General features: G+C 49.9%; 1 protein-coding gene across 2 annotated transcripts in view; it reads left to right on the top strand.

Moving 5' to 3' along the window:
• Positions 1–19,927, top strand: part of CABLES1 (Cdk5 and Abl enzyme substrate 1) — a 100,819-nt gene extending 80,892 nt beyond the window's left edge. For both annotated transcript variants that reach the window (XM_043889199.1, XM_043889200.1), the window contains 5 exons: positions 1,164–1,320; positions 2,497–2,600; positions 14,493–14,599; positions 16,582–16,789; positions 18,818–19,927. In XM_043889199.1, coding sequence (XP_043745134.1) covers positions 1,164–1,320; positions 2,497–2,600; positions 14,493–14,599; positions 16,582–16,789; positions 18,818–18,958 — 717 coding nt within the window. In that variant the 3' untranslated portion in view covers positions 18,959–19,927. The remainder of the gene's footprint in view (positions 1–1,163; positions 1,321–2,496; positions 2,601–14,492; positions 14,600–16,581; positions 16,790–18,817) is intronic.
• Positions 19,928–20,265: the final 338 nt, after the last annotated feature.

Genomic DNA, 20,265 nt, shown 5'->3' with positions numbered 1-20,265 from the left:
TTCATCATACTGCTCTGACTGACTCACAATTTAAAGCTGAGGAATTATCCTAGAATTTTCCCTGTAGTCTTTTTGGGCCATGCGTAACAAACTGAGTGAGGGGAAACTGCTTTATCTCGCATACACACACATGCGTGTGCCTGGATGGAGTGGCGGGTGGTTTGAACATGTATTAACTGTGGTGAGTAGCAATACTACTAGACAGTGTTTAGGGGCTTTCCAGGCTTCCCCAGTGACTGAGTGGTAAAGAGTCTGCCTGTAATGAAGGAAACGTGAGTTCGATCCCTGGGTGGGGAAGATCCCCTGGGGGAGGGCATGGCAACCCACTCCAGTATTCTTGCCTGGAGAATCCCATGGACAGAGGAGCCTGGCGGGCTACAGTCTGTTGGGTCACAAAGAGTCAGACACAACTGAAACGACTTAACACACACGTGCGCGCTGCATCGGACTGGCATCATGAGCCACGTCTCTGCCAAGCAGGTGAAAAGAAAAACACGTGTTGCAGCTTCATTCCTGAAGACTGAGTGTTCACAGGGGAAGGAGGGAGGGTGGAGTGAGATGAGCACCATAGATACAGCATCTGCCAGGGGAACGGGGGAGGGCAGAGCCCTCATCAGAGACTCTTGGGGCCTGATCTTCTGGAATTCTACCCGTGGTGGATTAAACAAAGCACTGCGACATATGCCTTCTGAGTTAGAAAACATCCCAGCAGCTTTGGAGATGGTCCCTTGCGACCAGACACAGGAGTATCTCTCAGACACACGAATATCACATGAATATTCACGCTGAGTGGGATAAATTAAAACTAGGATGGCCTCAAGTCAGTCCAGTTTAGGTTTTGGCACAAACATGTGCAAAAACAAATTTCATTTTTCAGATCTTGGATTTTAGAATTGCCCAGCTATGAGAATGTTGACCTGAACTTGGCGTGGCAACACAGCTTGGTCAGAATGCAAACCTCACACTCAGTTCAGTTCAGTCAGTCATGTCCGACTCTTTGCAACCCCATGGACTGCAGCACGCCAGGCTTCTGTCCATCACCAACTCCTGGAGCTTGCTCAAACTCATGTCCATCGAGTCAGTGATGCCATCCAACCATCTCATCTGTCGTCTCCTTCATTGCCGGGGGTTAATCACTGCCTGTTTTTGTCTTCATCTTTTAGACTGTTTCTTACACCCAGTTTCTGTTGCCCACGAATGCCTTCGGAACACGGAGAAACACCTTAGACTCCACGTCCTCATTCTCCCAGCTCCGTACCCTGAGCCACCGCAGCCTCTCCATTGGCCGGGCGAGCAGCACCCAGGGGAGCCTCGACACAGGTAAGCTGGGGTCTGGCTGCAGGAGGTGCCTCAGTGGACAGCATGGATTGGGTCTCCTTGTGTGCATTGGTGGATGGGCAGGCTCATGACCAGGCCACAGGGCAGGTTCTCTAATGAGAGGCCTTAGTCGCCAGCCCCTAAGCTTCCACGAGGAGACATGCCCAGACCACCTTGCAGAGAGGCTTGACTCCCTGGCTTCTTTCTGCCTCTCAGCTCCTCATCTCTCCGCTTACCTGCTTCTTACCTACATTCTCCTAGTGCTCAAGTTTGGCCATTCAGGCCTTTCCTGGTGGTCCAGTGGCTAAGACTCTGCCCTCCCAGGTTTGATCCTTGGTCAGGGAACTAGATCCCACATGCTGCAACTTAAAGATCCTGTAAGTCGCAACTAAGACCTGGTGCAGCCAAATAAATGTGTTTTTTTTTTAAGTTAGCTTTTTTCAAATAATTGGGCCATAAATGAACAGGCAGGTGTGAAAACTCCCTTAGTGACTCTCACAGCAGATGAACTTACTCAGCCGCTGACAGAAGCCTCCACTTCTCCTGTACAAGCCTTTGTGGGAATTGACACAGGGAGAAAAATGCTTTATGAGGCAGGATTCTTTCCACTCTCAGAGAAATTCCAGGTGAGCGTGAAGTTCCTCAGGCCCGTCCAGGTGCTGTTCGGCCTCCTCCAGTCACTGACTGCTGTTTGCACTGGTATCTGATCTGGTTTGTGTGCATTCAGACCCCCAGAGCCTGCCCACAATTATTCACACCGAACGTGCTACTCACATGCAACAACTTGAGGCTCATTCGATCTGTATGTTTAGAAAGTGAGCCTTTTCCGTGCCTTGTTTTGTAGTCTGTGAGTGTTCACAGCAATGTTCATGCTTATGAGGTTTTGTGCTCTGCCAGGTCAGGGAGATTAATAAGTATTTTTTTTAATGGAAATAATGTCAGAATGTAAAGTGTTTGACGAACTCCTTTGCCCAGGGCAGGGAGGGGCGGTGGGCACACGGGTGGGACACACTTCATTGGCATGCAGAGACATCTACTGATGGTCACAGTGAGCGATGTGACTGGGCTCAGAAACCTGAAACCAGCCTTTCTACCATCGAACTCTGGACCAGGCATTCGCCCAGCCACTTCTGCTTCATGAGGTCAGGGCCCTAATTATCACTTTGCGTTGATCCTCAGGTAGTGACCTGGGAGACTTTATGGACTATGACCCGAATCTCCTGGATGACCCCCAGTGGCCTTGCGGCAAGCACAAGCGAGTTCTCATCTTCCCTTCGTACATGGTGAGTGGTGGTGGAGGGATGGTCAGGGCGCTGAGCCCCTCAGCCTCTTCGGGGAACTCGGAGGTGCCGTGCTGTCCCTGTGGACGGTGGTGGTGGTTCTTCCTGGGGTTGGGGCTTTCAAACACTGCTCCACCTGGTTCTTCTCGACGACACCCCCTGCCCTGGCATGCCCGGGGGGGTCCCTCAGGGAAGGACCAGCACATGCGTCATATCCAGGATTCTTCCATCCACCTGGCCCAGGTACAGCACTTCAGAGGGTGTGAGATGGCTGAGTGGCCCGTGTGTGTGAACGCTGCCAGCTCACGGTGGAACCGCACCTCTGAGGTTGCATGTCCATGGACCCCAGTGGGTAGGGGGCAACCAGTCCCGCCCATCACTAGCAGCGCTGAGTTCAAGTTCAGCTCACTGGGGTTCCTTGGTGACCGTGGGCCACTGTCCGAGCTCTGAGCAAACATTTGGCACCGGACTCCGGATGACAGAATCATCTCCTGGGAAAGTGAAAGTAGGACAATGTGGGTGTTAAATGCAAAACCTTTCCTTGCTGTTTTTGTTTCATGGGCTCTTCCTGTTTTTCCCTTTGGGTGATTCGCTTTCTGTTCCTGGCTGACCACTGTTTCCCCCCACTGCGGCCGCTGGGTCTCCAGACACCCGTGGGGCCTGACGGGGTCCTGTGTGCTTTCAGTGGGCAGACTTGCCCTGACTCAGAGGTGGGCAGAGCCCAGGGTATTGCAGGAGGAGGGGAGCCGGGCTTTGTGGGAACCTTTGCCCATGCCAGGCCTGCCACATGCACCTCCAGGTAGAGCGCACAGACCCAGGATACCCCCGCCACCCCCTGCCAGGCTCAGATGGGCAGGTACAGCTAAAAACATCCAGCTCTGGTTCCCTTCTCCACCCCCAGCCCAGCCTGATGTCAGAAGCCCTGGCCCCAGGAGCGGGCAGAGGATCCTTTCTCTGTTCTAGGCTGTTATGTCTGCAGAGGCCAGAGTCAGACCCCAGCCCATGCACTCGCTGTTAAGCTTATCGTTAGTAGCGGAAGCCCCCATCCCCAGCCTGTCCATCTGGCCAGCATCTGGCAAGTAGCTGATGTCAGAAAAGTACCAGGCAGAACTCAAGCCCGCATTGATACTTTCAACATAGATTCTCTTGTATTAATAATTTGGCAAATAGCTCAGAGATCATTCTAAAATGCTACACTGAGCCAGGATGAGTTGCCAAAGGCATCTTGTTTAAAATTACCCCGGCTCCTCTCTCCCATCCTTATTCTCCAACTCTTAACACAAAAGGCAAAACCAGGGCCATGTATGATTATTTTTTTCATATGACCTGTTGGCTTAGACAGTAAAGAAATTGCATGCAAGAAACCCGGGTTCCATCCCTGAGTTGGGAAGATCCCTGGAGAAAGGAATGGCAACCCACTTCAGTATTCTGGCCTGGAGAATTCCATGGACTGTATAGTCCATGGGATCACAAACAGCAGGACACGACTGGGTGACTTTCACTCCTTTTATAGGTCTGGGCTTCCCTGTAAAGCCCAGATGGTAAAGAATCTTTCTGCAGTACAGGAGACCTGGGTTTAATTCCTGGGTCAGGAAGATCCCCTGGAGAAGGAAATAGCAGCCCACTCCAGTATTCTTGCCTGGAGATTCCCATGGACAAAGGAGCCTAGTGGGCTACAGTCTATGGGGTCCCAAAGAGTTGGTCACAACTGAGCGAATTTTACTTTTATAGGTCTGGTGTCTGGCCAGTGTGGTTCTGATTTTTTGTTTTTCTTTAAATGATTTAATTGTGAGCTTTGAGGTTCTGGGCTACAGTCTATGCGGGCACTCCTGTGCACACAGATCATTTCCCCTCTCCTGGACAGTGTTTTAGATGACCTGCCAGGTCAGCATATATTAATATGTCCTTCCCTCGTTTTATGATCCCAAGTGGGTCATTTTTCAGTTCACCACATTGAGTCTGTAGCCTGTGCTTCCTGTAACTGTCCATTTTTTTAGGGAATGAAATTGTTTGTGAGCTGCACTTGCCTGGTCAGCTTCATAAGACCTATATGTCTTTCTGATCTGGCCACAGATATTGATAATATCTTTAATAAAATATGGCACATCTACTTTGTACCCTGACGTGCATGTGGAGGGTTATAAAGAACCTCAGCCTGGCTCCCGAGAGACTTCCTCTCGTAGACATGGATTCTAGGTTTGCTAGACTCAGAATTTTTACATTGAACTTGCAGGAGAAGGAGTAGGGTGGAGGTTGGACTTCGGTTTGCTCGTTTTATTTTATGTGTTGGGTAACAGGTATAGAATGTGTCCAGCCACTGCCCCCATTCTCCTTGACCTTAGAGTGAATGGAGAAGTCAGACAAGTCACTGTAGTGAGGAGGGCGAGGAGAGAATCATCTTAGAAAAGTGGTGGGAAATGACTGACAGGGCAAGTCAGGGCTTGAACGTAGGCTTCCAGGAAGGCTGCCCTGAGGAAGTGGATCAAAAATGAACGCTGAGGTGAGAGAAGGAGCCGGTCTGCTGGGCCTTGGGAGGGAGGCCCCACATGCCACAGCCTGAGGTGTGCGAGAGGTTGACCTTGTGTCAAATGGGTATTTTGGACAGTACCAGTTGCCACCCTTAACACACACGTGCACACCCACAGGCGCACACGCGGGGAAGTCAATAGACTGATGATCCTGACAAATTCACTCCACTAACTTGATCCCATACACAGAGAACTGTGCTGGTTAATAGGCGCCGACTATTATTAACTATGTGGATGGTGGCGCTAGAGGTAAAGAACCCGCCTGCCAATGCAGGAGACGTGAGAGATGCAAGTTCGATCTCTGAGTCCGGAAGATCCCTGGAGGAGGAAACGGCAACCCCCTCCAGTATTCTTGCCTGGAGATTCCCATGGACAGAGGAGCCTGGCGGGCTACAGTCCATGGAGTCGCAAAGAATTGAACATGACTGAAGCAGCTGAGCACATCGGCACCAAGGAGGACAGAAGGAGCTACAGGGTCACCTGATCCAGGCTGCTGAGGGCCCTCTTTGAGGGTGTGGGGCCCCTGTCTGTAGGTGGGCGGGAAGAACTGACACCCCAAGTGATTCCTGCCGCCAAGTGACCCCTAGTGATTGGCAGGGTGCCCCCTGCAGGCAGACGTAAGTCCTGTGAGCCCAGCCCCTCTGCCCCGCTCCCTGGCTCCCAGCTGTGGAGTTTGGGGAAGGGACTAGCAAGTCCCTCACAGTCTGAGCAAAACCACCCACTTCCCTAAATAATCAGCCTCCAAGGCCTCTGCAGTCCTGCCACCCTAGGCCTGTCCCCGCTAGGCCCCCAGGGCAGTTTAAGTTTAGTCAGCTCAACAGGGGCCCAGGTTTAGGAAACAGGGACTGTTCCGGGTTTTGAGGTGGTCCTATACCTGTGGAATTTCAGGGTCTGAGGTGTTGGTGTGGCCTCTACAGAATCAAGCCACCTTTATAGTGACGAGCTAGCCCTTTTACCCCATGAAATCCTGCAGCATTGTTTTTCTCTTCATATTAAGATATAATTTTAATCAAATGTATCCATTGAAAGTGTATAGTTCCATGAATTTTCCATCCTCCACTCTGACCACATCTGTCCATTTAGAAAGTTCCCTCAGGATTTCCCTGGTGGCCCAGTGGTTAAGACTCTGTGCTTCCAATGCAGGGGACATGGGTTTAACCCCCGGTCAGGGAACTAAGATCCAGCTATGCAGTGTGGCCGAAAAATGTTTTAAATTTTAATTAAATTTTTTAAAAAAGAAAGTTCTCTCCTTTCCATCCTATTCTGCATCATGCCTGCTCCCAACAAAGACAACTGTCATTCTGACTTCTGTCACCAAAGTTGGTTTTGCCTCTACTAGAACTTCATAGGAACGAAATCGTGTCCTATCAATATGTGCTTTTTAAAAAATCTATCTTCATTCACACAACTTAATATCTGTAAGATTCACTCATGTTTCATGAATAAGCAGTTTGTTTTTCTTTAATTGCTGAGTAGGGTTCCATTGTATGGATAGACCATCACTTATTTGTCCATTCTGCTTTTGATGGACACTTGCATTATTTACATTTAGGGATATTATGAATCTTGCTACTATGAACATTCCCATACAAGCCTTTCTGTGGATGTACATTTTCATTTCTCTTGCATAAATACCTGGGAGTGGGCTTTCTGAGTCAGTGGAGGTAATGTCTACCAACCAGGGTGTAGTTGAAGGTTCACATTTGTTCTCCATAGATGATAAAAGGGCCACTCATCACCACCAGTGGGACATCCCTCAAAGTGGGAGGGTTCCAGAGATGAACATTCCCTGAGGCTGAGAAAGAAGGCTGTTATTTACAAAGTTTAAGAGGAATCCTTTGAAGCCAGCCTTGCATTCCTAGTTATAGTTGTATTTTTTAACTTTGACCCAAGCAAGTCACTCCCAGTACCTGCCACTGTGAAAGGGCGAAGAAGTTTGAACCAAAAAAAAAAAAAATTTCCTGGGGCAGGTATGGAAGTCAGATTGCAGCTGTCCCTGGGTGTTGGCCTTAAAGTTTCTAGAAGGTGACGCCAGAACATGAAAATCTGTTGAAGGAGAATGGATATGTGTACATGATGGCTGAGTCTGTTTGTCCTCACCTGAAACTATCACAGTATTTTTATTTGGCTGTACTCCAATATAAAATAAAGTTTGTTTATAAAAAAAGAAAGCAAGCAAGCCCGTGGAGTCTGCTGGCTACAAGCAGGTTCCTGTAGGGCCTGAGCTTCGTGGTGGTTTCTCAACGAGGAGAGGGAGGGCCAGAGCCCTCCACCTCGGCTCCCCAAACCGGTGCTTCCTGCCCTATGCGCCTCCTGGCCTATAATTTACATTTCACTTGACAACGGTTATTTATCATTAGAACCTGGCAGCCAAGTTGGTAGTGGGCTTTTTTTTTTTTTCCTCTTTATGGGTGTGGAGAGCAGTTGAGAGGAGAAAGTGAGTGAAAGAGCTGACTGAGATAAAGCCAACAAAATTAATGTTCTGTGAATGGACTTCTGGATTCTTGTCTCTCAGGAAGGTAGCTCTCACGAACTGTTTTGACATCAGAAAGAATGCCGACTCACAACCTTTATGATATCTGTAGGTATTTACATCTCAGGAGCTTCCCAGGTGGCACTAGTGGTAAAGAATCCGCCTGCCGATGCAGGAGATGCAAGAGACGCGGGTTCGATTCGTGAATTGGGAAGATCCCCCCTGGTGGAAGAAATGGCAACCCACTCCAGTATTTCTGCCTGGAGAATCCCATGGACAGAGGAGCCTGGCGGGCTACAGTCCACAGGGTCGCAAAATTGGACATGACTGAGTGACTTAGCATATTTGCATCTCAAGAGCACATCCCTTGGCTTGACCTCTGTGATAAAGTGCCTGTTCTTATATTACATTCTAAAGACTCCCAGAAAAGCCCCTCCTCCCATCTCAGCATCTCCCCAGGTTTACGGGAATATATCTTAGAACTTAATGTTTCAGGCCAGTGTGAGATGCTGAACAGGAGGGAATAGAAAGCAATAAAAGGAAGATTAACCCAGCCTTCCGTGAGATTGGATTCTGCTTTCCCTCCTTATTTCCTTTTCGTTGAAAGCTGTCTGGGTGATGTGGGCACTTACTTTCCTGTCTGCAGGTGGATTTATTGAGAAGCTAAGCAGTTTTGAGTCCAAGGGCCCCTCCCTTGCAAGGCTCTGTCCAGGCCCCCAGGTTTCAGAGTGCCTGGAGCTTATTTGGGAGACCCTCTCTAAGACAAGTAGTTGAGCGTCACCAACACACCATTGCTGGGCCTCTCTGGAGACTGGAAGGGGCCCTGGAACTTCCCCGCCAGTCACCTGCATAGATGCTGAGCAGTAGGGCTTTGAGGCCTGCTGGCTTTTGGTGTAAGTGTTAAAATGCCTTATTGCGTCACAGTGGGTTTTGTTTTCCACTTTGGGTTTGGGTTTTTTCTTTTTTTTTTTTGGTAAGAGCTTTATTTGTTTTTTTTTTCTTTTGCTTTGCTCAGCTTCTCAGTCATGTTCAACTCTTTGCGACCCCCACAGACTGTAGCCTGCCAGGCTCCTCTGTTCATGAGATTCTCCAGGCAAGAATTTTGCAGTGGGTTATCATTTTCTCCTGCAGGTGATCTTTCCGACCCAGGGATCAAACTCAAGTCTCCTGTGTCTCCTGCATTGGCAGGCGGATTCATTACCCCCGAGCCACCTGGGAAGCCCCAGAGCTTTATTAGTTATATAGTAATTCATGTATTGTACAACTCAGTTCTTTAAAGTGTACAATTTAGTGGTTTTTAGTATACTCACAAAACTGTGCAACCATCACCACAGTCAGTTTCAGAACATTTTCATCATCCCCCAAAAAAGCTCCCCATAGCCCTAAACAGCCGCCCCCATCCTCTAAGCCCCAGGCAACCAATAATGTACTTTCTGTCTCCATAGACTTGCCTATGGTGGACATTTCATGAAGGTGGAATCATGCACTATGTGGTCGTTTGCCTCTGGCCTCTCTCACTTATGTTTTCAAGGGTTATCTGTGTGGTGGCTTGCATCGGTATTGTGGTTTGGGTTTTTTTATCTGCTTTTTCTTGTAAAACTAATGTGAAGCATTGTTTTTGTTTTTGTTTTTTTGTGAAGCATTGTTTTACGTTTCACCCAAGGTGTTGTAGCATCTGCTCCCCTTCTCTGTATTTGTCTCAGATTTTCGATTATCACACTATGAGTTTGAACGTGATGCCGCGCACACGGGATCAGCTCCTGCTCTTTAACCACCATCTTAAGAACTGAGTGTTTAGAAGTACATCCAAATGCGAGCTGGCTATGTGTGACCTCAGGGGCCACACCTCCCCAGTGGCAGCTCAGGTGGGTGGAGACAGGACTCTAGAAGTTTCTGTGGTACCACATGAATGCCCGTCACATATCTGCGACTGCGGACATGCTTTGCACACCTGCCCAGTCCACGTGATGGTGTAACTCTGACAAAGGCAGCTTGCCCTGTGTGGCTCTCCTCGAAGCAACGCATTTCATTTCAGTGAGAGAACCTGAAGAGCTGCTCACCTTAGGGGATGGGACAGAGGTTAGATCCAGGATCCTGTGTTTGGAATCGGTGGGTAGAAATAGCAACAAATGCAGCCCCAGGCCGTGTTGTCCGTGCACTCATTCCCGAAGTTTCTTTGTGACTTGCTTTCCTCTCCCTTCGTGGCACAATGGAAGAGAACCTGCCTCCCAATGCAGGAGATGTGGGTTCGATCCCTGGGTCAGAGAAGATCCTCTGGAGGAGGAAATGGTAACCCACTCTAGTATTTTTGCCTGGAGAATCCCATGGACAAAGGGGCCTGATGGGCTACAGTCCATGGAGTCAGAGAGTCAGACGGGGCCGAGCACAGAGCATACAGCACAGGGGAGAGGAGTAAGCAGGGAACAGCTGGAATGCCTGGCCGTGTGTGGTTTTAGAGATTTCATGGAGGGCTGGGACTCCGCTTTCCTTAGCGAGCACGTCACGTCTGCTTTCCGATGCCCAGCTGGGCTCGGAGCCTGGTGGACTGCGGGCGAGTGCCGTGGAGGCTGTGGCTCTAGGTGTCGAAGGAGTTGCACCCATCACTGCCTGTATCCTCTGTGTCACAGGCCCTGGAAAGCGAGGTTCAGGGTGAAGGGGTGGCTACACGGCTCCCCAGGCTCCCCATGTCTCCCGGGTGACAGGCAGCCCTGCGGCTGGAACCTGGCTCCTTTGGAATGTTCCTGCCCCCAGGGGCTCCTCCGACCCAAAGGTGAGCACTAGCAAAGTCGACTGCAAGCTCACGTCTTGCAGAACTGCCTTAAGAATTCCCAGGGAGATGTGAGGCTCGGAAATGCAGGCAGAAGGAAGGAGAACCCTCCCAGGCCCCGGGTGGAAGCACATTTTCTATTGTTTCTCTGGGAATCAGACCAGCAACCTGTCAGCTCCAAGCCCCTCATTCCAGCACTGCTACTGGGGCACACGTGCCCTCCTTGACACACTCCTGCTGCCTCGCTTTCCCCCCTGCTTGCCCCCTACCCCAACCCCGAGAGGCCTCCACCTTGGGGCATCATGGTAGCTGCCGTGGGCCAGAACCAGGCCCACTTTCAGCTCCTCCGTGGAGGCTCCCTCCCTTCTCTCAGGATGAGTCAAGTCTTTGTTTCTGAATAAAGCAAAGGTGTCTCAGCATCTCCGGTAGATGTGGTAGATGCTTCTAGCTAGGTTAGGCCACTAGGTTGTGGCCTAACTGCTGTTGTCTGCTATCTCAGAAGGGGTGCAGGCATCAGCCTCCAGGCTGGCCCCCTAACTCTGCCACTGTCCCCGGCAGGGCAGGCCCAGCAGGGCTCCTTTCCGAATTGCATCCCCCTGGACCTTCTGCATTTGGGATGGTAGCCTCCTCCCAGCTGACGTCCCCTCTTCTTTCTGCATCTGTGCACACACAGCATCCCTGCAGCCAGGCAGCTGTGAGAAAGCACATGGAAGCCATCTCTCACCCCTCCTCTGCAAATTGCGGGCACCAAGGATGGAACTGCCTGTCCCTCACGTAGCCTGCCTGGCCCAGCTGTTGGCCATTGCTGGGGCCACAAGGACCCCTGCACTTGGCCAATCCCCTGGCCAGGAATTTGGTGGCACTGAATGCAGTGGCCACCAGCTCTGTCCCAGGCCAGGAGGGGCCCACAGCCCATTTACTAGCACTTTGATTCCTAGGAACACATGTGCAGTGGCAAAACCCAGACAGTGCGAGTCTTCATAAACCATGCAATTAGAGGGAGAGGAGACTTGGAACAAAGTGTGGGCCTCCTGGTTAATTCATTCTCTCTTGAGCCTTGGGCTTCACAGGTGATGCTAGTGGTCAAGACCTCGCCTACCAATGCAGAAAATGTAAGAGACAAGGGTTCGATCCCTGAATCAGATCGGGAAGATCTGAAGAAGACAATGGCAATCCACTCCAGTATTCTTGCCTGGAAAATTCCATGGACAGAGGAGCCTGACGGTCTACAGTCCATGGGGTCGCAAAGTTGGACATGACTGAGTGTGTGCACACACACACACACCATACACACACGAGCCAGAACAAGTGAGTGGCTGGGGTCACACTGCAACTCAGCCTTGAGTACTGCCCCCTCGCTCACCCCCATCACTGGGAAGAAGACAGCTGTCTCTCGGGAAGGGGAGGGAATGTGGGGAGGTCAGCCTCTAGAGGATGTCGTCGGCTCCCTCAAGACACACTGGACCACGCAGAGGAGCCATAGCTGCTATGTTCCCAGAAAGTGTTCCCTCGAGGGAACCAGAGTTGAGGACAGTGAGCCCCGGTCGTCCTCTGAAATCTGACTGCAGGGTCTTCCTGGGCTCTGAGCAAGTCTTCCCATACTTGGCGCCCGGCCGGTCTGGAACAGTGGACCATAGGCACACTGAGTGTGCAAGGTCCTGTCTGAGCAAGGGCCTGGGAGCAGACTGTCGGTTTGGGGACCGCCCACTCAGCCACCACGATTGCGTGCCCCAAGCACCTGATCGCAAGCAGCTTGCACACCTGGTGCCCTACAACCATCAACATAAAGCACGTGACAGAGAAGCCAGAGGAAGAAACAGGCACAGAGAGCTGAAACTGCCTGCACTAGTGCCCAGATGTCGAGTGGCTGGAAACCTCCCCCAGAAGGCAGCAGAGAAGGCCACCTCTGCAACTCCGGGTGGCAGAGCTGGGATTCAGAATTCTGCCACCGAGAAAATGAATTTGAGGGCTTGATCGTGTGCAGTCCTCACTGGGGTCCAAGTGCTGAGCCAAGGGTCTCATAGCATCAGCTCACTGGCCTACCCTCTACCCTCCTCTCAAGCGTCCAGCATGGAAACAAATATACATGTCCACTCATCCTGCTGCTGGGAAAAATAAGCCCCTAGTTCTGGACCCCCAAGAGCTAGAGTGAGGCTGTGTATAAAAATAAAGGACCTCTCCTGGAGGTCCAGGCTTGGGATGGCCTGAGCCCTCCTGGCCCCACCTTTAAGGCTGCAAGCTGGGCTGGGTTGTTGCTGTTCGCTGGGTTGTTTTAAAGCTAGGGCTGGTCAGGAAGTGGCATGGGAGGCCCCCAGCGCTGCGGTGAAGAGATGACATTAGTGCCTTTAGGGGAAACAGCTCTACTGTCATCCCATGTCCCCCCCCCAAAGATGTCCCGTTACAACAGGGGTAAATGCCATCAACAAAGACAGGGTCTGCTGGTTCGGTTATGAAGCACAGCATCCACTCAAGCTAGTTTAAGAAGAAAAGCATGTTTTACAGGGTACTAAACAGCCTGTCATCACTGGGGAGGCTGATGGAACAGCCTGAGTTGGGATTTCAGGAATGATCCCCAAACCGTACTGCAGAACCAGGTGACCAGGGGAATGTGCACCGGCCGTCAGCTCCAGAGATGACAGTTCTGCCACCTCCACGGTCAGGATGCTGCCGCTGCTGCCCACTCTGGATCCATGCGGCCCTGCTGTGGTCCACACCCACTAAATGGAAACTGGGACTCCAGGGCTTCTACCATCACTCCTCTTGGCAGCAGAGAGAACAGACGCCCAGCCTCTGCTTGCACTCTGCTTTCTGACACCAGTGCGTCACCCCCAGAGGACCTGGAATTGTGTGTGGAATCCTAGCTGCAAAGGAATCGGGAAGGACAGTGTGGCGTCTGGAAGGAGATTGGCTATCTGAGCCATAGTGTATAGCAAAGGGTGATGGCTGGAATTTAGGCAAGTCCACCAGGAGACTTAGGGAAGATGATCCTGCAGAAGTAACATTGAAGGCGAGGCAAAGGAGGATCTGATTTGCATAAAAACCACCTGGACAAGATCACAGTGCTGAGAGCAAGCCCACCCTTAGACACTGACTCAGTGGAACAGGAGCACAGCCCAGCTGGCTGCTGTCTCCCCACTGTCGCCTCGATAGAATTCTCCAGTGTGCATTAGATACATTGGATTCTCTTCGTTTGATCTTTGAGAGAAACCTGTGAAGCAGCCCGACAGGTATTCTTATCTTGTGCAGCAAAAAGGAGGGCGAGGCTCAGGGAGGTTAAGCCACTTTTTGCAAGTTGCCTGACTCGCTGGATGTGGAGCCTCCAGCCTCTGTCCCCAACCCTTCCCACCTTCAGCAGCCTGAAGCTGCTCCCGGCTGCTACTAACCACTGCTCTTTCAGTCTGATTCAGAACAGGAAAGCAGTGCGCCTTTCCTCAGTGGGGACAAGCCTGGTCACCTCTCTGACCCTCTGTTTCCCCCTCCATAAGGTTAGGGTGGCTGGAAGGCACTTGCAAACTTCTTTAGGCAGTGGGAGGCTTCTTTCAAGAGAAGTGTTGTGCTGGGACTTCCCTGGCAGTTCAAGTGGTTAAAACTCCTTGCTTCCACAGCAGGGGGCCCAATTTCCATCCCTGATCAGGGAACTAGTATCCCACATACCAAAAAAAAACGTGGAAAGGAGCATTGCACATATCTACATATAAGACAGAAAACAGCAGAGCTGCTGTGGTTGCCACTGGGTGAGATCCAGTCATCCCCCATCCCACCTCCAGCCCCTGGAGAATCCTCGCTGGGAGCTCACCTGGCTTTGGCACCCAATGAAAGATGGAGATTCTTTGCTTGAACCTGCTCACATCATCACAAACCTCGTGACTGCCTGCCAGGCAGTGACTCTGGCGGCCAGGGTTTCTAAATGTCGCCGGGTCCTGCTGATGTCTGGGCTTTCGTTTCCATCCACCTGAAGGGGTCCTGCCCTGACGGGCTCCTGCGTCTGGCAGAGCCCTCAAGGTGGCTCAGGCCTGGGTTCCCCGTTGCTGGTGGTGAGGGTGTTAGAAGTTGGCTGTGACTTGCATGTGATTATGACCCATGACCCATATTTTAAGTAGTGACTCATGTGACCCGATCTGTTTCAGACCACAGTGATTGACTACGTGAAGCCCTCCGATCTCAAGAAGGACATGAACGAGACCTTCAAGGAGAAGTTCCCTCACATTAAGTTAACACTCAGCAAAATTCGGAGGTAGGTGGGGACGGAAAATCCCACGAACAGAGGAGCCTGGCCGGCTGCAGTCCAGAGGGTCGCAAAGAGTCGGACACACACTCTGGGGCTGGGCCCCCACCTGGACTTCCCCCAGGCCCCTCCCCCAGCATACCATGAGGTCATGCTTTGTATGCTGGCTCTCCTGTTGTTCTGGGGAAGTGAAACAGGTCATGTTCAGCTCTAATTAAAGAGGCTCGTCCGAAGTTGGCTGACCAGCGCCCGGAAGTGTGAGAGCCGAGGGAGGCTGGACACGAGCTGACAAGGATCTGGGCATGGGGGAGGAGGTTGCTCATGAAGGAATCATTTCATACGCTCTCTGGCTCACAGTTCAGTAAGATTTATGTTATGGAAAACTCAGAATAGGAAACGTTCGGTCCCCAGCTTCCTTAAATGCAGGCAAAACAGAAAAGAGCTGGCATCACAGGGTTTGAGATAACCCTCTACCCACAGTCATCCTCCCAGCGATGACAGCCAAGCCCTATCTATAATTCATCAGCAAAAAAAGCCAAAGCAAAATCAGGCCCCAGTTTCCCCTGCAGCAGATTGGATCGGCCTTGCGGTGACCCACATTTGTGGGTCTTGCTGGGCTGGAGAGAAGCTAACCTGTGTTGTGGTGACTGTGTGCCAGGACAGCAAGATTTCAGTGTGTGTGTGTGTGTGTGTGTGTGTGTATGGTAATGGAGGCTAAACTATACACAAATACAGTGTTGGAACATGTGCCAATGTACATGTGAGTACATATCCTAATACTGATTTGATTCTGGCATGTTCCGAGCCAAGAAGTGAGAAAAATTAAGTATTCATACTTGGTCTGCTGGCCGGGCAACTCTCCTAAGAAGATTGGTTGCTGCACTCTTTTTTTAAAAATTTATTTATTTTTAATATTGGCTATCTGATGAGAAGAGCTGACTCATTGGAAAAGACCCTGATGGTAGGAAAGAAGGGAGCGACAGGGGATGAGATGGTTGAATGGCATCACCGACTCAATGGACATGAGTTTGAGCAAGTTCCGGGAGATGGTGAAGGACAGGGAAGCCTGGCATGCTGCAATCTGTGGGGTCGCAAAGAGTCGGACATGACCGAGCAACTGAACAAGAACAAATTAGAGGATAATTGCTTTACAATCTTGTGTTGGTTTCTGCCATACACCAGTATGAGTCAGTCATAGGTATACATATGTCCCTTACCTTGTGGGCCTCCCTCTCCTGGTTGCTGCACTCTTAGTTGAACCCCTCTTCTGCCATAGTTAGTGGCCATAAGTGATCTTCAGCAGACCTGATACCAAGTACCTAGTTTATCTCAGTGACTATCTCTCTGGAATGACCTTTGTTTCCTCCTGTCACTGTGAACGGACTCTATTCCATTTCGACACCCTCAGCCATCCACTTGAGTTCACCATGGTCCAGACCTGACATGGTCTATACAGCCTGACCAACACAGAAGGGTTCAAAGTCCCAGCAACTTAAGTCTCTTGTTGTTCAGTCACTAAGTCGTGTCCGACTCCTTGCAACCCCATGACTGCAGCACACCAGGCTTCCCTGTCTTCCACTATCTCACAGAGTTTGCTCAGACTCATGTCCCTTGAGTCATTGATGCCATCCAATCATCTCGTCCTCTGTCGCCCCCTTCTCCTCCTGCCCTCAATCTTTCCCAGCATCAGGGTCTTTTCCAATGAGTTGGCTCTTTGCATTAGGTGGCCGAACTATTGTAGCTTCAGCTTCAGCATCAGTCCTTCCAATGAATATTCAGGGTTGATTTCCTTTAGGATTGACTGGTTTGATCTCTTAAGTGTGTTGGCAACATATAACTATCTTGCTTATAGAGATCGACTCCCATTCCACATAACCCTTTTGTGATTGAGAAAGAGGAGATGCTTTCGAAACAGGATAGTCTTTTTCTTTACAGTCCCCTGAAACTCCACATTCTAACAAGACTCTTCCCTCTTTCCCACCTTTCTGTAGCCTGAAACGAGAGATGCGGAAGCTCGCCCAGGAGGACTGTGGCCTCGAGGAGCCCACGGTGGCCATGGCCTTTGTCTACTTTGAGAAGCTCGCCCTTAAGGGAAAACTGAACAAACAGAACCGGAAGCTTTGTGCCGGCGCTTGCGTGCTCTTAGCGGCCAAAATCGGAAGTGACCTCAAAAAGCTTGAAGTCAAGCATTTAATTGACGTAAGTCGCCTGAGTCCTGATTGGCTGGAGTGGGAGCATGTGCTCCAGGCCAGCATTGGTCTCTCAGAAAAGCCTGACTGGTGACCCTGCCTGGGAGAATTCTGATCCTTAGTACCAGCTGAGGGACCAGGACCATGATGTCGGCCCTTCTGCAGAAGCAAATGTCAGACCCCACATCTTGGGCTGTCTTAGAACAGAGAGATGGGTCCCTTTGATAAGACTGAAGATCCCTAGTATTGGGTCTGGCCATAAAAATCCATACTCAGGCACCAAGAGGGATGAGGTTATTCTCAAAAGCCACAGAAGCCACTATGATGGCCAGGGGTCTTGTGGGCATGGTGACCAACAGTGTCCATCAGTCACATTGGCTCAACACACCTTGGCCTCCTGTGACCTCAGCCACCTCCTTTTTGGGGAAGGGCGTGGGCTTGACTGAGTGGTAATATCTTTCTTCTACTTTTAAAAAAATTTTTATTTGGGTATAGTTGACCTACAATGTTGTGTTAGTTTCAGATGTACAGTGAAGTGAATCAGTTATACATATTCATAGTTTGTGCATGTGTGCATGCTAAGTCATTTTAGTCATATCTGACTCTTAGCAGCCCTGTGAACTGTAGCCCACCGGGCTCCTCTGTCCATGGGATTTTCCAGGCAAGAGTACTGGAGTGGGTTGCCATTTTGTCCTCCAGGGGATCTTCCCGACCCAGGGATCAAACCTGCATCGCTCATGTCTTCTGCATTGGCAGGCGGGTTCTTTACCACTAGCGCCACCTAAGAAGCCCCCACATATATAGTATCCACTCTTTTTTTAGATTCTTTTTGCATACAGGCCATTATAGAATCAGTGAGCAGAGTTCCCTGTGCTATACAGTAGGTCCTTGTAATTTATCTGTTATACGCAGTAGTGTGTATATGTCAATCAAAATCTCCCACTGTATGACTCCCTTCCTTTCTCCCCCAGCAATTATAGGTTTGTTTTCTACACCTGTGACTCTATTTCTGTTTTGTACATAATGTACATTTTGTACAAATGAACTTATGTTCATTTGTACCATTTTTTTTTAGATTCCACGTACAAGCAATATCATGTGTTACTTGTCTTTCTCTGTCCAACTTCACTCAATAAGACAATCTCTAGGCCCACCCATGTTGCTGCAAATGGCATTATTTCCTTCTGTTTATGGCTAAGTAATATTCCATTGAATATGTGTACCAATTCTTTATCCATTCCTCTGCTGATGGACATTTAGGTTGCTTCCATGTCTTAGCTATTGTAAACAGCACTGCAGTGAACACTGGGATGCATCTATCTTTTGGAATTATGGTTTCCTCTGGGTATATGCCCAGGAATGGGATTGCTGGGTCTAATGGTAGCTCTGTTTTTAGTTTTTTAAAGAACCTCCGTTCTGTTCACCATAGTGGTTGTACCAGTTTACATTCCCACCAACAGTGTAGGAACTTTCCCTTTTCTCCACACTCTCTCCAGCATTTATTGTTTGTAGACTTTTTGATGTCCTTGCTTTTAAAGTAGAATGTCATCAAAGCAAGGAAACACTGATCTTCTTGGACAGTTATACGAATGCCTATTTTAAAATTCAGTTTATTCAGGGACTTCCCTGGTGGTCCAGTGGCTAAGACTCCATGTTCCCACAGCAAGGGGCTGTGGTTCCATCCCTGGCCAGGAAACTAGATCCCACATGCTGCAACTAAGACCTGGGGCAGCCAGATAAATAAATAAATAATTTTAAAAACCACTGACATCGTAAGATTATTGAGGGATTAAATGAAGTTGTGGGATGTATGCCAGACTCCCGGCAGCCTGTGGATCCTCAGGAGGTATGAGTCCTTCTGACCTAGGACTGCGAGCAGGAAACACAGCTGACGCCTCCCTTTCTTCCTCCATGGTCTTGCCCATAACAGGTTTCTCTATAAATGCTGGCTGATGGATACAGAGGCTACACATGGAGAAAACCTAGGATTTTTATTTCAAGGCTAAAAGGCTTTTGGTTTTCTTACATTTTGTTGCAGAAACTGGAAGAGAAGTTCCGGCTGAATCGACGAGAACTGATCGCCTTTGAGTTCCCAGTGCTGGTGGCCTTGGAGTTTGCCCTTCACCTCCCAGAGCACGAAGTTATGCCTCACTACAGACGCCTGGTCCAGAGCTCCTAGCACAGGCCTCCTGGGAGGGCCAGGGACCATTTCTTCTGAGCCCCGAGTGGTAGCATCATACTACTGGAAATGCAAAACTAGAACTCGACATAGCAAACTTTTTTTCCTGTCAACATTTGTTTCTGTACAGAAGCCGTACCGGGAACTTTTCAGGGAGTCTTCCGTCTGGCCAGACGAGATGGGCAGTGAGCTGATTACTGCTCAACCAGGAAGGGGAGACCCGTTCAGAAGATGGCTCCCCCCAGCAGGAGCATGAGGCCCTTCTGGGACTCCCTCGCAGCCACACCCAGCCCTTGCAGGCGTGGTCCAGGGCCTTCTCTCCAGACCCGTTCCAACTCAGAGTGCGAAGTCCTAGAGCAGATCGGGGAAGAGAATTCGTGGAAGTAGGGGGAAAGCTTCTAGAAGATTCCCTCACTGTATCGAAAGAGCGTGCCAATCTATTTTTGTAGCTGCTGTTGGAAGTGCACTTTCCCTTGGAGGAGTGTTTGGAGAAGTGTGAGAGTCTGTGTGTTTGAGAGATGCCGAATCAGCCTCCACCTGCAAAGCCAGCCCCACCTGCGGACCCCAGCCTGGAGTCATATTGACCTTCGGCAGTTATTTCTAGATTAATCTCTGGATAACCATCACTCTCTCCATACCAGATGGATATCCTCTGCCCATAGAAAATCATATAGTTTCTGTTCCTGCTCCCATTACCACTAACGGGACAGAGGCGACTGTCAGACGGGCTGCGTGGAAAGGTTTGGTGTGCGGCACTGGGTACCTTTCCACTGTCACACCTTGTGTGTGCATCGAACCTTTGCACTTTTCTCCTGTGGACAGGCTGGGGCTGGGCTCCGTGGTGTGTATTCCTGTGCTCTATGTTAGAGTGCATCGCAGGCACATTTCTTGTGCTATCTATCTATATCTATATGTATATATATATATATATATATATAAAGTGTTTTATAAAATCCAGAATAGGGGTAAGATGCATGATTGGTGTTTTGAGACTTTTTGACAGCTGGGACAAACTGCGTCTTGAACTGAGGTTGAGTCGATCAAAGAGGCAGCAACTCTTAGCATCACCATGTCCCCAGGGCTGTTGGTGCAGAGGTTTCATTGCAACTTGTACCGATTTACTGGGGCAACCTGTACGGAGGCCTCTCAACACGTCATCACCTCGTAGCTGCTAGAGAGAGGTGCCTGCTGGGATTCACCTGACACAAGGAAGCCTGTGGCCCTGTAAAAAGAGAATTAAAATATTTTATGATTTCTATACCCGTGTATGTATAGACACGTAAGTCTCAGCAGTCACCCCTCACCAT

Source organism: Cervus elaphus, chromosome 27, assembly GCF_910594005.1.
Source record: "Cervus elaphus chromosome 27, mCerEla1.1, whole genome shotgun sequence".
NCBI classification, from domain to species: Eukaryota; Metazoa; Chordata; class Mammalia; order Artiodactyla; family Cervidae; genus Cervus; species Cervus elaphus.
Note: the sequence above shows the minus strand (reverse complement) of the source record. Positions and strands in the feature narration are given on the sequence as shown.